This window comes from Ursus maritimus, unplaced genomic scaffold (assembly GCF_017311325.1).
Source record: "Ursus maritimus isolate PB19 unplaced genomic scaffold, ASM1731132v1 scaffold_8, whole genome shotgun sequence".
Classification (NCBI taxonomy): domain Eukaryota; kingdom Metazoa; phylum Chordata; class Mammalia; order Carnivora; family Ursidae; genus Ursus; species Ursus maritimus.
In genome coordinates this window covers 12588250-12606219 of record NW_024426996.1, presented here as the reverse complement: position 1 = coordinate 12606219, position 17970 = coordinate 12588250, and the positions used below count along the sequence as shown (strand labels likewise).

Here is a 17970-nt window from a genome sequence, read left to right as displayed (position 1 = left end):
AAGGAAGCAATGTATAGGACAGAGTCCAGGAAGAGTCCAAACGAGGAGCTTCTCTTGTCCAGTCCCCTTGAAATCATGGACAGAATGGTATTACCTCCTCCCAGCCCGATACAGGACAATGTGTAGAGTATTGCCATCCAGGGAAGCTCACCCAAGTCCAGAGTTATTGGGGTTTCGTTGCTCAGTCATGATTGACTGAATCATTGCCCCTGGCGGTGCACTCAACTTCCAACCTCGCCTTCCAACCTCACCCTCCCAGTAGGTTGGGCTTCCATGCAGCCAGAGGGGCCCTTCCTGAGGCACCTGGGTAAACTGTTATGGGTGATCTCAGGATCTTGCCATGAATAACAAAGACTTTCCTATCACCTGGGAAATTGTAAGGGCTTAGAGGTTACCTCCCAGGAACTGAGGACAAAGGCCAAATTCTTACATTCTAGAGTGGGAGAGGCCCTGGAGCAAATTAGTAAGGGAAGCATTATGGTAAAAGTCTTTGGGAAGTAGAGGGAGCTCAGAAAGGATCATCTAATTCCAATCTTCTAGGATGGGGAGAGGGGGCACTCAGATGGCTTCCAAGAGGTGGTGACTCTCAAGCCAAGGCTTGAAAAAGGAGTAGCAAGCAAGGGGAGCTGCTTGTTCCTGACGGAGGGAATGCCTCTTGCCAAGGCCCAGCATCGTGGCCTTGAGCAGATGGAGGGATTCCAAAATCATTTGAGCCACACATTAATGTTATCTTAGTTTCCAGATGGCTAATTTCATCCCCTGGGAGTTGGTTAACTAGTTTCACTCACTGGGTAACCTAATTTCAGCAGTTTACCATGTTGCTGCATACTGTCTTCCTTGTAGATAATTGAGAATTGACCGTATGTGCTTTTATTTAATAGGCGGCACACACTTGCCTATGTTTCTGATTTGGGGAAAGTCTTTTCTTTTGGTTCTGGAAAAGAAGGACAACTGGGAAACGGTGGAACACATAATCAGCTGATACCACTTCCCATGAAATTGCCATCAAATGAAGAACTCAAATTTGGTAAATTTTGTAGGAGCACAGGATTTGGCATAAATACTGCTGTCAAGAAACTGATTTTTCTAAGTGTGTAATGTGACAAGGGAAAAAAATGTATGACTATGAAGGGAGTTTTTCTAAACATTGGTTTCATTTTTTTTACTTGTAAAGAACTTAAAATATTCAGTATAATTAATGAAGTCAAAATAACCATTAGTTTTCTCTTACCCCTTCACATTAAGATTAATGTGGACCTAACATGATAGAACATAAAGTAGATTCTATGGCTTCAGAGGCATATGCTGCAGGAGACCTATTAATTCCATGGCGATTGGTTTTCTTACCTGGTAGCTGACTCACAATCATGTAAAGCCCCGAGAATGACGAGCAGCTGACATATGCCAGGCACTGTAACTGTGCTAACCCCTTACATGTATTATCTCACCTGTCCTTTAGCAGTTCTGCGAGATGTGTGCTCTCAGTCTCGTTTTCCCTGAGGGTACAGAGACTTGCAGGGTGAAGGGTTAGCCAGTAGTGGTTTGGCTGGATTTGAACTGTGGCCTGAGTCACACAGAGCTCCGAAACGCTGCTATAGAAACTGCCTCAGAGTACTTGGGTTACTTACTTCTGAAACCTTCGTGGTGACCCAAGGTACCAGAATTCTCTTAAATTCTTCTGGGAAGATGAACAGTAGGATTATTTCTTTGAGCAGTTCATATATTTCTTACCAGCCATCTAGACTTTTGAAGTAGTTACATTCTTTACAGCCAGTGGTTACTGGTTAAATCTTGAGCTGTAGAATATGGCTTTTGGTAATGAGAGCTGAATTAAACCAGGGATCAGTGAACTAATCGAATACTGGTTTGACTATTTTATATATAAGCATTTACATTAATTATGTACGGCAAACTGATGTCACCTGTCAACCTTGCAGATTACCTGTGTTTGCCAACTAGACTTTACTCTGAAGGAAATGTATATTTCTGCTTCATGGGTGGGAAATGTGTAGAGTGTTTGTGTATCAAAAAGAGAAAAGGACGAAGTTTAAGAAGAATCTGAAATGATTTAAATTGAGTGTGCATGTTTGGGCCGGTCACTGTCTGCCCTCTTACTTTCTGTGTCTCCCTTTCAGAAAGCCGTACTTCAGACAAGGAGTTAGTCATGATTGCTGGAGGGAATCAAAGCATTTTGCTCTGGATGGGAAAAAAGGTAAAAGTAGATCTCTAGAGGTTTTATAACTTGGTATTTTAGGCACACTGAAGGTTCAAGATCCCAGTGTGGTGAATTCCAAAGTCATCTAGTTCCTAAACTGACCTTTAGGGAATAGCTAAACATTATGGATCCTTTATTGTCAAAACTACACAGTAAGTATTGACTCACAGAAATCAGCAGATTTCTCTCTGGTAAATGTCAAATCAGATTTCCTTAGATCTTTCCTTTGCCCTGCCAGTGGTACACGGTCGGTATCCTAGCTAACCTTCAGGTTGACATTCTAAAATGATTTTTCTGGCTAGTACTAAAAAAGACCCGAGGTTCATAGGCCTGTGAATCATGACTTCATAACCTCCTCACCATACTTTGCTGAGGCAAACCCAAGTTCCTCCCATTCCTACACAAATGTTCTTCCCTTGAGGCTGTGTGGTGTTCACTTTAATCTGATTATATTTATAGGATGTGCTGAGTGTTGAGCACTCAGAAAAATTTACCTTGGATTTAAGCCCCTTGGACAAGAAGTTGACAACCAGGCAAATGATAGATTATTTCCTGGTAAAATCTTACTTCAGGATTTCCCACAGCTATATTATCCATATTTAAAAATCAGTATTACCCTGTATCCTTAGAATGTGCCTAAAAGTTGGATACCTGTTTCTGTGGTGTCTAAATGCTGTGTTTTACTTGCTTGTTTGTGTACAGAATCCCTATGTTAATCTGAGGAGGAAAATTCCTACATTGAACGAAGGGACCGTAAAGAGGTGGATTGCTGATGTGGGGACTAAACAGTGGCAAAACACAAAAAGGTACAGCCCCTGTGTTTCTCTGCTTCATATAGTTCTGTAAAGTAGCCTTTCCCCTGACTGGTTCTGCACAATACAGAGACGGGAGGTTTTGTGGTCCACGATGGTCCCTCAGGCAGAGATCTTCGGAGAAACGACCCATTGTGTGTGTTTGTGTGTGTGTGGAGACAGATTTATTTTTAAGGAGTTGGCTTACGCAGTTGTAGGAACTGACAGGTGAAAGTAGGTATGCAGGCCAGCAGGCTGGAGACCCAGGGAAGAGTTAATACTGCAGCTGGGGTCCGAAGGCATTCTGGAGGCAGAATTCTCCATGCCTGCCACCTTTTTCTCTTCAGGCCTTTGATGATTGGATGAGGCACACCCACATTATGGAGGGTGACCTGCTTTACTCAGTCTGTTGATTTGAACGTGAATCTCCTCTAAAAAATATCTTCACGGCAATATCTGTATTGGTGTTTGGCCAGATATTTGGGTGCCATAGCCTAGCCAAGTTGACACATTAAAATTAAACACCACAGCTAACATGTAAGCTCCGTGAGGGCAGCTGTCTTCACTGGAGGACTTCTCTGGATCTCCGATATGTTTGCATATATTGTGACTGTTCGTAGTAGGAGGTACCCCTATGTCATTTCCCAGCCCTCTTTGACCTAAGAACCACTTGTCTGTGGACCTCTTCACAACTGAACAGTGTGGGCAGTCTTGCTCAAAATGATACGACTCCTACCATCTTTAAAGATTATACTTCTACAAACGTTTCCTTTTAGAGATATTTTTAGCTGTGGTTTTCTAATTCTGAAAAGTAGTTGTATAAAACAGCTGCATCATAGCCTGCATAGACGATCAAGAACTGTGCTGGTGACTGTCCTTACCTTGCTGAGCGCTGAGTAATGTGTGGAATTGTCAAAACACCGTGTTGTACTCCTGAAACTGAGATGACATTCTACGTCAACTGTACTTCAATAATTTAAAAAAATCTACTCGTGCTATTATTTCCAAGATGGAACTGAGCCTACCCTCCTCAGCCCCATCCTCCCATTTAATTTCTGGTATTTTTGTTCTGTTCCGCTTAAGTGGAACAGAAATAAATAGGGCTTGGGTGGGTTGGGAATGTCTTACTTATTCGAGGAAATACCCTACGTCCATCCTTTCCCTCTTTCCCTGTGGTCTCTCTGAGTACATACCTTTTCATTACTCGTACTTGCCACTGAAATTTCGAGGTTGGGAAAATGGAATAGACTTTTCGATGCCCAAGGCAAAATGCAAACAAATCAGAGACAGAGGAGTTCGAAGGACGCTGAGGAGATGTTTTATGTATCATATCTCATGCTGTAAGGAGGCATACACTAGGATTTGTTTTAACCACCATCTTATTCCTAATACAGGGAAATCAGAGAGATATTTTCATCTTCTGCTTGTCTGACTGGAAGTTTTTTAAGGGAAAGGTAATCTATATATAATATATTTATAAAGTTTAAGATCCTGTTAAAAATACTGTGTACAGCATAATGACTGTAGTTAATAATGGATTGTATATTTGAAAATTGCTAAGAGAGTAGATCTTGAACGTATTCATTATTTAAAAAATTGGGGAGTACCTGGGTGGCTCAGTCGGTTAATTGTCTGCCTTCAGCTCAGGTCATGATTCCAGCGTCCTGGGAAGGAGTTCTGCATTGGGCTCCCTGCTCAGCGGGGAGTCTGCTTCTCCCTCTCCCTGCTCTTGTGCTCTTGCTCTCTCTCAGTCCCTCTCAAATGAATAAATAAAATCTTTATAAAAAAAGGAAAAAAAATATTTTGTAACCATATGTGGTGATGGATGTTAGCCTTATGTGATAATTATTTTGCAATATATACATATGTCAATTCATTATGTTGTACACACCTGAAACTAATATGTTATATCTCAATTGTATTTCAATAAAAAAATGGAAGACTGTAAGAAAATGGCATGAGGGTAAAATAGTTCACTGTTTGTCTCTTTAAAAATTAACTTTAAAAAAATTTTTATTTCTATTTGTTCTCGAGAGAGAGAGCACATGCGCACATGTGTGCGGGGTGGGAGGCAAGAGGGAAAGGGAGAGAGAGAATCTCCACTGAGTGTGGAGCCCAACATGGGACTCGATCCCACAACCCTGAGATCATGACTTCAGCAGAAATCAAGAGTTGGATGCCTAACTGACTGAACCACCCAGGCACCCCTATAAATTAACTTTTTTTAATGAAAGCAAATACATGGGCACTGTAGAAAATGTCAAAAATAAAGACCTGTGACTGAAAAAAATGAAAGTCACCCATAATCCATCACTTAAGAGGAATAGCTTTCGTGTATATATCTTTTTTTGTGCAAATTTATTGTTTTACTAAAAATGTGATTATGTTATTTTATACATTACTTTTTACTTTATGCATTTGTCCATTTTCTATTTTATTCAGTTTATATTATTCAGTAGTTTTTTTTATGTCACTGTAATGGCTGCATGGTATTCCATGGGAATTAATTTATTTAACCATTTCCTATTGCAAGGTGTTAACATTTCTTTGAATTTTTACATATGAAAGAATGACTTTGCACCTCTTTTCCTAAATATTTATATAATATTTATCTTAACAATGCTATCTATTTTGAGATACTAAATATTTGCATTATTTTACAAAGAATGTGTCCTATTTCTAAGACATTGAACATAAATATGTTAAGAATAAATGTAATTCACCTGAAGATACTTAAACACTTCATTAGTGATTTTCTTTTTTTTTTTTAAGATTTTATTTATTTATTTATTTGAGAGAGAGAGAAGACATGAGCAGGGGGAGAGGGAGAAGCAGGCTCCCCGCTGAGCAGGGAGCCCAAGACCAGGGGCTCGATCCCAGGACCCTGGGATCATGACCTGAGCCAAAGGCAGACGCTTAACTGACTGAGCCACGCAGGCGCCCCTCATTAGTAATTTTCTGTTGCAACCCTAAGAATTTACTGCTCTGAAGCCCCTTCATCTTTTTGAAAGATTTATTTATTTATTTATTTATTTATTTGAGAGAGGGAGATCGAGCACGCGATGGGGGGGCAGAGGGAGCGGGAGAGAGAATCTTAAGCATGTTCCATGCTTAGTGTGGAGCCCAAGGTGGGCTAAATCATGTATGACCTGAGCCAAAATCGAGTCAGTTGCTTAACTGACTATGCCACCCAGGCATCCCTGAAGCCCGTTTTTTTGATCCTGACTTTCAGTTCATGTAACTGGGAGAAATTGTCATTTTTTTTTCAGAAATGGGGAAAAACCTCTTTTTTGTGTGTGACTTTTTTTTTTAAGTAAATGTTTAAGATACAATAATATCTGAGTTAAACTTGGATAGTATATATATTGTTAACATTGTCTTGGTATTTTTTAGCCTTTTAGAAATAATCATAAGTGGTCAATTACATTTTCAATTGAATTTGTATTTAGCCAAATTATCTTTATTGTAAAGTTGAGGGAAAAAGTAATTTTATTGAAATGAAATAAGATTTATAAGAAATGCTTCATCTGTATAAATAATCTGATAATTTAATTTTTAAGTGTCCTGTTCCGTTTACTTAGATCTACTTTTAAATTTATCTTCCTTCTATAGAAAAGCTGCAGAAACGATGCTTATTCACTTGGACTTAAATAAAGCAAGAAATGCCTTTAAAGAGTTAACCCAGAAGGACTGGATTGCTAACACGGTGGTATTCTTTAGATTCCTATTTAGAAAAAGAAAATACACTAAAGCATTCTTCTGTAAGAATTCAAACTTTGAGAAGAAATACTTTGTTTCAGGAGAGTCTCTGAGAGCCCGTAGCACATCCAGATTATGTGAAATTCAGACAGCATTCAGGAGTTGGCCCCCTTGGGGCAAAATGGTGGCTCTGGTAGTCACATAGATGACAAATAGTCCAGGTTCATCTGTACACACAAACAGCAAACACACAGACACACCCCTGTACATAGATGCACACGCTCGCTGGAGGGAATTTTGTCAGCTCACGGCTATAAGGAAGATGATTAAAGGATTGGTTGAGATTGATACACTAGAATATGAAACAGCATGTTCTTTACAATTATTTTAAACATAAGTGTAGAAATGAGAACACTTTTGGTGTGAACATCTCTCTTACCGGGGACTACCTGGATTCTTTTTTCTGTGTTTTGTTCTGTTGCACTTCCTTTCTATAGGTTCTAGAATGTTCCTTGGGGGATTGTTGCTTCTTTGTTTCAGTACTGTTACTATTGTTTTTAGGTTTCCCACTTTGCCAGATGCTCCAAACTTGTTTCCTTTATTAGTTCAGCCTTTCTTGATGTAGCCTTTATTAATTTATTTCTCTGTTCTCTTATATTGGTTGATCTAGGGGTAGTACTTTCTTTGTTCTCTCAGTCTCTTTCCTGGTCTCACCCTGGTTCCTTTTCTCTCTCTCTCTCTTTCACTTCTTTCTCTTTGGGCCCCTCTCCTCTCTCTTCTCCCTTCCCTTCCCGTTCTCTCCCCTCTGCTCTCTTCTCTCTTCTTTTCTCCCCCCCTTCCCCCCTTCTTCTCATTTGCTCTTGGCCTCTGTTTCTGTACCTCTCATTCTCTTTCTCTTTCTGTCTCCCTGTCATTTCTCCCTCCTTCCTCTCCTGCCTCACCTGCTCTCCTGTTCTATCCTTCAAAACCAACATTCTGTATCTGAGCTGCAGGGTCTCTTTACACACACTCCTTTCTCTTGAGGGAAGATGAAAAGTTTAATTCTGTTAAACTTGGCAGAACCGTGGCCCTATATTAGGGGTCTGAGGTAAAATGGATCCTTAATTCCGTACCTTTATCAGGCTCTGAAGCATTTAGTAGGAAGATCACCACTTCTGCATCTGTAGAGGGAAGAGGTTGGGCCAGTTCTTCACGAAAGCTAATTATACCTTTGTTGTGCCAGAACAATACTGTATGATACACAGTCGACATAATCATAGTCTTCCTGTTTCAGAGCAGATAGTTGGATCAGAAGACTTGTAATGTTTCTTTCTAGTTTGAGATTTATGTCACACAGATTGACAGACCTCTGCAGTTCGTTCCTTACTCAGCAGACACTTGAATGCTTGCTCTCTGTAGGGCACTGTGGTGCGGATTCCTGGTGAACATGAAAGAGACATGCTCCCTGTCTTTAAAATGCTTGCTTAGGGACACAGACATGAACATGCAGGTATTAGTCGGAAGACTGGCTGTGTTTTACACCCCATTGTCTTCCCTCGTACCTCACTTAGAACCTAGTTAGATGTATAATAAATATTTTCGGATGAATGAATTGTCACTAGGGCAGTGGATGGTCATCTCTACTTAGAGTACTCGAAACAAGGTCCTCAGAGGAAGTAGGCGTTTATCACGTGCCTATCTCAGGAAGGGCATTCCTGGCAGTCAGGAAAGTACACTGAGGCACAAGTGTGTGGAACAAGATGGCTGACGCAAGAGGATCACAGTAGTTCTGCAGGGTTGCGGAAGGTTGGGAGGTTTGGTGATGTGGCAGCTGATGAGCCACTGAGGTAGGAGGGGTGTGTGTTACCAAAAGGTGTTAGAGTAGTCAGGTATGTGACTCCAAAGATTGAACCATGTAGTAGGAGCCTGGCATAGTGTTTCGATACAAAAATAGTAGACAATTAAAGAATTTGTACTTTTAGAGATACCATTTAGCTCATCATAATTTAATGATTAAGAGTTTGGGCTTTGGAGTCAGAAAGTTCCAGAAGAGGTTCCCACTTAGCTCTGTGACCTAGAGCAGATACAGAGTTCCTGTCTATAAAACGGGTTTTTTTTTTTTTTTTAAAGATTTTATTTATTTATTTGTCAGAGAGAGAAAGCACAAGGGTGGGGCGGGGGCGGGAAGCTGCAGGCAGAGGGAGATGCAGGCTCCCTGCTGAGTAAGGAACCTGATGCCGACTTGATCGGATCATGACATGAGCTGAAGGCAGACGTTTAACCAACTGAGCCACCCAGGTATCCCTAAAATGGGGTTTTTAATACCATCTGTGTTCTCGAAGAACTACAAGGATTAAATGACTTAATTAACATATGCAAATAATTTAGCATAATATCTGACAAATGAGTTCTCCTTTTGAGAGAAGCATAACTTCTCAGTGGATTTTGAAATAAATTATTTCTGTTATCTGGGCACATCTCACATAAACAATCAGAATTGCATTTGAATTTTTCTCGAACATTTGTGTTCTGAATTGGGGAAATGGTAAAGGGAGATTGAAAGGACTAAAAGCTTGAGTTTGTAGTGGACAGAGTTTGTGATGAGGCGGGTGGTCCTGTGAGGAAACCACGTTGGTTTTTGTTGCTGGGGTTATTGCTTTTTGTTTGTGTGGGGTTACTAATTTCACGTTGCTTTTTGGGGTTCTTACACATCCTTTGAAGATAATGAGGTAGTGGAATGAGGGGGTAGAATGTATTTATTTTTGGGAGGGCTGCCTGTTAGTTCTGAATTCCTTGTTCATCCAGTATAACTCTTAGAATTTCTTCTCCACCTCCTTCATGCTTCATTGCAGTTAAATGGGATAACGCTTGTCACGTACCTGCAGCTTAGGTAGTTGGGAGGCTCCGTGAGGTTGGATGGAAACATGGGTTTGGGGACTGAATGATTATTCCAGTTTCTTGGTGGAACAAAACTCCCGATTCTAGATTTTATTTTATTACAAGTTGCAACCAGTTCTTGCTGTGTTTTGAGTGTCTTTTCCCTGATCCTTTTTGACCACAGATAACCACATGTCTCAAGGATAATCTGCTCAAAAATCTCCCATTTCATTCTCCACACCAAGAAGCTTTAGAGATTTTCTTCCTTCTCCCTGAATGTCCCATGATGCATGATTATAGCAGCTGGGAGAGTCTGGTGGTTCCCTTCGCAGAGGCTGTTTGTGCCATGAGTGACCAGTCTTTAGGGGTTCTGGGTAAGACTGATGATTTACATCTGAAAATACTTTAACCATCCTCTCAGTGGAAACGCATGCTTGGTAGTTATAGCAAAACTTAGATAATTGTAAATATGTTCATATTTTTTAATTCATATTTTTAGCATATTGTAAAGATGCTGTAGTAATTATTATAGTCATCCAAAATAGATTGTTTTACTACCTTTTTAGAGTCCTTGTAATGGTACATGTGTGGTTTGGTCATGAGGTCCTTTGTCCCCAACTTTTCATTATGAAAAATTTCATACATAGAAGTTGAAGGAATGGAACGTGACTATCCATACACCCCTACCTTAGAGTCAGCAACAGGTCATCTCTTGCCACGTGCGCTCCTCTCTTTATGTGCAGATGACACTTTATTTTTGCTCAAGTACTTGAAAGTAAGTTGGAAACATCATGACATTTCACCCATAATATGTCAGCGTGCATCTCTTACGAATATGGGATCCTACATTAAAACATCCGTATCACACCTAATAAAATTAGACCATAATTCCATAATATCTAGGCATATTCAAATTTCTGCACTTGTCCCAAAAGTCTTTTACCACTTTTTTTTTTTTCTTTAAGATTCTAGGTCAGTTGTCCTGTTGAACGTCCTACACCTAAATTTGTCTGATTATTTCCATCTTTGCCTGTATTTCAAGGACACTGGAAGTTAGGTCTAGGAGCTTGAGTAGATTTTAATGAGGTTTTTGACAAACAGCGTATTCATCCCAAGGAAGTCCATTCTTTCTTAGGTTTTATTAAATCTAGGTAAGTGAGTGATGGAAAGCTGGTGTAAAGCATTTGTGATTTTTTACAATACTGAGAGGTGCGTGCCTGTTTTTTTTCTTTATAATAAGCTCTAGAACCAACATGGGGCTTGAACTCATGAGATAAGAGTCATGTGCTATATCTATCCAGCCAGACACCCCCAGGGTGTTTTCTTTAAAGTAGGCTCCATGCCCACTGTGGGGCTTGAACTCACAACCCTGAGGTTAGGAGTTGCATGCTCTACCAACTGAGTCAGCCAGGGGCCCTGAGAGGTGTTTTTTAAGAGGTGAAAACTCATGCTAGGAGTGAGAAAATAAAGTTGTGCAATTGTGATTAATTCTTAAGTCTGGTTTTTAAAACAGCATGCTATTTCATCTGGGGGAAAAGGAAATGTGACTCATCTTGTCGGGTTTCCCCCCCCACACAAGTTAATTAGATCAAGTTCATGGTTTTGTTACTGTCAAGGGATTTTTCTCAAGGACATTAAATTCGTAAACTTTGTTCATTGCAGTTGTATTTACTAAAAAGTTTATTACAAATGCGTTTTTGTAACTGATACATATGACAGTGTTCTAGCCATTTACCTTTAAGAATCCAAGAAAAATGACTTGCCAATGCTTATTTACCTTTGTGTCCCTCAGAGGAGTACTGGGCATCTCTGCAAGACGCCGCATTCATCAGGCTGGTCCAGATGTTTAAAAGAGCCATCACTGCTCAGCTACACTACTGGACTGAAAGCTCTGAGAACAACTACCACGTTAAGGCTCTCCTAGAAATACTGAAAAAGCTGCATAGGGTAAGCGTTCTTTCAGACATGCATAGGTTTTTATTTTGCAGTAAAAAAATCCCTTGGTTTCAACTGGCCTGAATCTTTAGCAGACTCAGGAAACGTTTATATTGCTATTTTTAAATTTTTGTTTTCTGTGGGTTAAGTCATGCATATCAAGGAGTGTATGTACTTATCTGTGTGCAGTTTGAAGAAAAGTAATGAAACAGTAGTGTAACTACTGCCCGTGTCGACAAGGAAACCATTTTTAGTACTTTAGAAATGCCTGTGTATGATACACCCCCTCACCTGGAGATAGCCATGATCTTGGATTTGGGGTTAATCACTCCCTTTGTTGTTTTAGGATTATATATTTTTCTTGATAGCATGTTGTTTAATTTTGCTGGTTTTGAAATGTATATGAATGGAATACATGCTTATTATGTAACATTTTGTTTTATAGATTCATCCAGATTCGTATTTATGACTGTATTTCATTCACTTTCATTTCCACGTTGTAGTCCGTAGCGTGAATCTTACCTTAATCATCCATCCCAGTAGTGATGTGGGTATATGTGCTGTTCGTAATTCTTTTGGGGAGGAGCTGTTCTTGAGAAAACACACTGCTGTAAATATTTTCGTACATATTTCTTGGTCCTCATGTGTCAAGAATTGGCTTTTAGTTTCCATACCTAGTTCCGGCGTTGATAGGTTGTGGGGTATCTGTGGGATCTTCATTGGTAGTGATAAACCACCTTCCACGATGGTCGGACTAATTTCAGTCCTCTCCAGATGACGAGAATACCCGCTACTCCAAGTCTGACTTAAAATATGGAAAATATTTTCAGTATTACATGATACCAAATTATGATTTTCACCCTGTTTCCCTGGTTCTAATGCGTGAGAGCTGTTTTCATATTTATAACTGCAGTACTTGTCTCCTTTTCTGTAAAATGTCTGTCTGCCCTTTGTTCAGTGTAAATGTATCGTTTGACTTTTTTTTTTTTTTTACTGATTATAGGAGTTTTTTGTTTTGTAAATGAGTCCTTTGTCAGTTGTGTGTGTTGCAGATCTCATATCCCAGTTTGTGGCTTGTCTATTCACTTTGTGGTATTTTGTTTTGTTTTGATGAGCCCACATTCTTAGTTTTAATACGGATAAAGTTCTCAATCTAATCCTTTATAGTTCTTACTCTTTGGGTCTTGTTTTAAGCTTTGTTTTTTCTTCAAGTTTTTAAGTTCTCACCCTAAGTCAGGAGGCAGCAGGGTTTCCGTTGGAGCCACAACCACTGCATAAGCTCAGAGCGTGAAAGCCCCTGGCGGCAGTGCGAAAATGAATGGGCGGGCCTGTGTCCCAGCAAGGCTTCGGCCCGAGGTCTGTGTAGATTGTCCGCTAGCAGGTGATAGCTGGGGCCCGAAGAAGAGTACAGAGTCCCATCTGCCTATGTCTAATATTCAAAAGGTTAGAAATCTAGCTAATAAACTGTGGAACCAATATACTCTAAAGTAAAATACACGCTACCCACCCACCTTGGCAGATAAACCTTCCTAATGACAGGGGAGGCCAGGTTTAATTTAGAAATCTCAGACTCTGCACTGAGAGGCGGAGACTCAGACAGAGGCCTTCCCAAGTCTTCTGCCTTTTTTCCTACCTTGGTTTTGTCCCACGCTGGGGGTGTCCTGCACCCATATGTGGACACCTCGGCCCGTATGTGTCTGTACTCCATCCCTGCCTCCACAGCAGCCGCACCTTAGCCGTGTCTGGAGCCCTAGAGCCTAGGGGTGTGCTCACCTCCAATACAGTCCACTCTCTAGAGAGCACGCAGGGAAGAGGCCTGCACATGTGCTCAGGTCCCCTTGGCCCTGCAGGCTCCTTACTTTTACTTTTTTGAGAAGAGGATTGGCTGGAGAAGGCCAGGGCAAGGACGTGTAAATAAATCCTGGACCTGGAGCAGAGGCTACTCTTAACCCAGGTCTAAGGGGAGTATTGATTTTAGCTTTACCTTTTACAATTCGGTGTTTAATCCAATTGGAAATTTATTTTTTATTATTTTCCATGTGAAAACAATTGCCTAGCACCACTTAATTGAAATTCTCTCCCTTCCCTCCTGATAGGCAATGCAAAAAAAAAAAAATCTTATTGGAAATTTGAAGTTGCGTTGAATCTGTATTTCACTTCGGGGAGAACAGACATCTTTACTATTGTGCGTCTTTATGGTGTCTGTTTCTTCCATTTATTCGATAGTCTTTAAAGTCTTGAGATAAAATTTTGTTATTTTAGTATGGAAGTCTAGGATATGTTTAATTAAATCTATTCCAGCACATTTAACTTTTTAAAGATTTTTGTAGATGGTGTCTTTTAAAAATTATATCTCTTATTTGTAGGACTGTGTTGATTAATTTTCACATTATATCTAGTAATTTACCTGTACATTATTTTGCATTTTCTAGGCAGGTAATCATATCTTTAAAAAAATAATGTTTGGGTTTTTTTTTTAATTCATATACATTTTATTACTTTCCTTTTCCGTGTTGCACTGGCTAAGCCTTCCTCTACAATGTTGAATAGAAGTGTTGGTGATACATATTGCATGGTGCACTGGGTGTTATACACAACTAATGAATCATCGAGCCTTACATCGAAAACCGGGGATGTACTGTATAGTGACTAACATAATATAATAAAAAATCATTATTTAAAAAAAAAAAAGTGTTGGTGATAGTAGGTTCCTTATCTTATTTGTGATTTTATTTCTTTCTTTTAGATTTTTATTTATTTATTTGACAGCACAAGCAGGGGGAGTGGCAGAGGGAGAGGCTGAGCAGGGAGCCTGACATGGGACTTGATCCCAGGACCCTGGGATCATGACCTGAGCCAAAGGCAGAAGCTTAACCAACTGAGCCACCCAGGAACTCCAATTTATTTATTTTTAAAGATGTTATTTTACTATGAAGTAATCTCTGCACCCAATGTGGGGCTTGAACTCTCAACTGCAAGATCAAGAATCACATGCTCCATAGACTGAGCCAGTCAGATGACACTTGTTTGTTATTTTATTTTTTTTAATTTAATTAATGAATTAATTTTTATTTAAATTCAGTTAACATATAGTGTATTATTAGTTTCAGAGGTAGAGTTCAGTGATTCATCAGTCTTCTGTAACACCCAGTGCTCATTACATCACATGCCCTCCTTAGTGCCCATCACCCAGTTACCCCATCCCCCCACCCCTGTCCCCTCCAGCAACCCTCAGTTATTTGTGATTTTAAAGGAAATTTTTGAATATCACTATTAAACAGAATGTTTACTGTAGGGTTTTTGAAAATAATCCATATAGGTAAAGGAGTTCCTAAATTGTTAAACATTTTAAATCCACACAAATATTGACTCCCTCCTTTCCTGTTGAAATTCCAGTTAATTATATGTGTGACTTTCTCACCCTGTCTTCCGTGTCTCTTCAGGTTTCTGTCATATTCTCCATCTCTGTGTGATTGCATCCCATTCTGAACGACTTCTTCAGCCATATCTTTCTGTCCATGAAATCTCTTAGTGATTTCTGTCTGCTAATAAAACTGCCCTTGGAGTTTTTATTCCAAGTATTATGTTTTCCACTTTCCCATTGTTTCTTTGAAATTTCTTTTTCTTGGTCATTATTTATGATATCTTTGTCTTTTATATTCAGGCTTCCCTTTTGCTTATTTAAATCTATATGCATTATACCTCTGGTATCTGAAGTATTTACAGGTCAGCTTTGCCCTCTCTTGCTTTTGCTGAATCTTCCTCATAGTGCCTTCATTACCATATTTTGTGACGTGTGTGTGTGTGTGTGTGTGTGTGTGTGTGTGTGACATTTTCCTTGGAACATTATCTTTTGGAATTCCTTGAGGGCTGTGTTTCTCTAGGGAGGATTTGCTTCTGCCAGGTTCCCGGAGACACCACCTCGGTTAGGTGCTACTTTAAATTAAATTCTTTGCTTGAAGCTCTTTAGTTCTCTGGTTGTGGTCTGAATGTGGCATGCGAATTTTCAGGAAAGTGCTTTTGTGATGTCAGATTCTGTAGGTGACATTTTTCCCTGCACCTTGGCACCATTTTAACTAGCTGCAGTGGGCTTGGGGTCAAGGTGCGGGGGTGGGCTGTTCATTTCTAGTTTACCCTCACTCTGATGGTTTAGCCCTTTCGGATCCCAGATTTGTGAGGTGGCGTTCTGTTATTAGACCCATAATTTGAACAGAACAGAAGGTTCGTCTCCTTCCCCAAAACCCCAGCCATTGCAAACTGAAGTTCAGGTTCACCAGGTTTGGGAAATACTCTCAAGGCAAATGCCACCTTCACCTCATTTTTGATGTGATTATTTCATATCTACTTACAATATTGGTGTTGCATTAAAAATATTTGTTTACACTTTATCCTGTATTTCTGGTTGTTTTCAGCAAATCAAGATACCTAATCTGCCATACTGTTTTAAAAAAAAAGAATTTTGCCATACTGCTGAAAAGCAGTGCCCATCTTTGGCTATTTTTAAAGGTTTTATACAAAAGAGAGAGATGAATTAAAAAAATAATTTGGGCTTTGAAAAATTGAGAGATTTACTGAAGAGCTCGGGGAAAGTATATTCTAATGAGCTTTTTCCACTTACAAAAAAAGGAACCTGAGAAATACTGAAGCAGCAACAAAAATCCTGAAGGGATCCTGTTTTATCCTTTCACTCTAAGAGTGGCATTAGATTATTTGTCAAGCTCCCTCCCCAACCTCAGAAGGGAGACCACAGGAGGCTGCAAGGATGAAACACCCACTTTTTCCATAATTGGGGATGTGCAAGGCTGAGATCAGCAGGGTCCAGAGGACCGTATCACAGGGTCGAAACAGCTTCATGATGCTCTGGGTGGTGGTACTGGAAGATTTGGATCATTTGGGGTCTGGGCCAGGGTTAGTAAGAATATTCCAGGTGAATGGAAGCCAAGAGGGGCTTTTAGAGGACCTCTTAAGAATGAGTCAGTCGGGCCAGGACTGCCCATCCATGTCAAGCACTTAGGGTCACTCATGTCTGAAGCATGCAGCGTCGTTACCAGTGTCTTCGCTGACTGACAGCACTTTTGCACGGTGTCCATGTGCATGCCATGGTAACCCTGGTCATCGGGGGATGGAAGGCTGGAAAACACCCCCACAGTTTGGGGGGGAAACGTTCCACACATGCCTTACCAGAGAGGGGGACATCTGTAAATGGTGTATTTTTAAGCTCTGAAGAAAATGACAGGAGGTATTGGGCCCCAGAGTACTTTGGATTCATTTTGCACTGTATTTTTCTTTGGACCTGAAAGTCTTTAAAGCTTTTCTATGAATTAAAAGTAAGTAGGAGTTTGTCATCATATCATCAGTTTCTGCTATTAAATCATAGCTATTCTATGTTCCTGAAAATTTGGGGCTTTGCCAGTAAAGGAATTGGATAGACCTTTATTCTGGTCATTGAAAGAGTATTTAATTTGCTATTTATGCTGATAATCTAATTAATAGCCATAAAGCAGAATTGTCTTTATATATAACATTTTCTCACGGGCCGTATTTTATTAAAGGTAAACCAGGCTGTGTGTCAACTGCCTGAAAATATTTTCAAAATAAACGAGCTTACACACTGGCTTGATTTTTATGGGGATGCTTATAGAAGGTCTGCTTGGAACATTAACTCCGTAAGTATGACATGTTTATTATTTATTTGTTTTGTAAGATTTTATTTTTTTAAAGTAATCTCTACACCCAGTGTGGGGCTCCAACTCACAACCCCCAAGATCAAGTGTTGTACGCTCCACTGACTAAGCCAGCCAGGTGCCCCGGTTATGGTATGTTCAAAGGGGGAAGTTGATCATTGGTGAGTTAATAAAGGTATTCGTGCCATTACTTTGTGCATGGGTTTCCAAATGGCCTTGCACCCTGCAAAATTGCTCAGTAGAAATAACAGGGCTTATAGGAAAAGTGATACAGACCCCTCAAAACCAATGCGGTTTTGTAGCCAGAGCCCTAATAGAAAAGTGGTGACTACCTTAGATCACTTGACTCCCACCAGGCAAGCAGCTTGTGGAGAGTGCCATGAGAATATGAAAACGCACCAGACAAAAGGGTAGAAATCTGTTCACACGCTAACGAGAGGATTGGTAGTACTGAGACAACATGGATGCAAGTGGGGCTCTCTTGGGTGGGTATACAGGGCAGCAGGACTCACAGGAGCAGGCAGAATGGGGCTGCAACTTTGGGGGTGGCTCTGGGTGTATCCTTTTTTTATTTTCTTAAATTAAAGCTAAAGGGCTGTCGCTGCCAGTTCAGCAGCTGACCTGAGATTTTTTTCCTTCTCTCTAAAGGTTGTAATTCTGGTCCTAGCACATCAACCCTTGAATGAGCTCATCAGCTATCCATGTTACAGCGCTCAGCCCTCTTTACTAAATGCTTCTGAACTAATTGACATTTCAGAAGTATACATTGTGGCAGAGCAAACTCTTTGGG

General features: G+C 40.1%; 1 protein-coding gene across 1 annotated transcript in view; it reads left to right on the top strand.

The window, feature by feature from the left end:
- Window positions 1–17970, top strand: part of HERC5 (HECT and RLD domain containing E3 ubiquitin protein ligase 5) — a 41014-nt gene that overhangs the window by 9707 nt on the left and 13337 nt on the right. Inside the window, exons 7-14 of the mRNA XM_040624883.1 lie at window positions 882–1027; window positions 2136–2212; window positions 2918–3021; window positions 4401–4460; window positions 6619–6712; window positions 9746–9935; window positions 11354–11508; window positions 17049–17162. Of these exons, the coding sequence (XP_040480817.1) occupies window positions 882–1027; window positions 2136–2212; window positions 2918–3021; window positions 4401–4460; window positions 6619–6712; window positions 9746–9935; window positions 11354–11508; window positions 17049–17162 (940 nt within the window). The remainder of the gene's footprint in view (window positions 1–881; window positions 1028–2135; window positions 2213–2917; window positions 3022–4400; window positions 4461–6618; window positions 6713–9745; window positions 9936–11353; window positions 11509–17048; window positions 17163–17970) is intronic.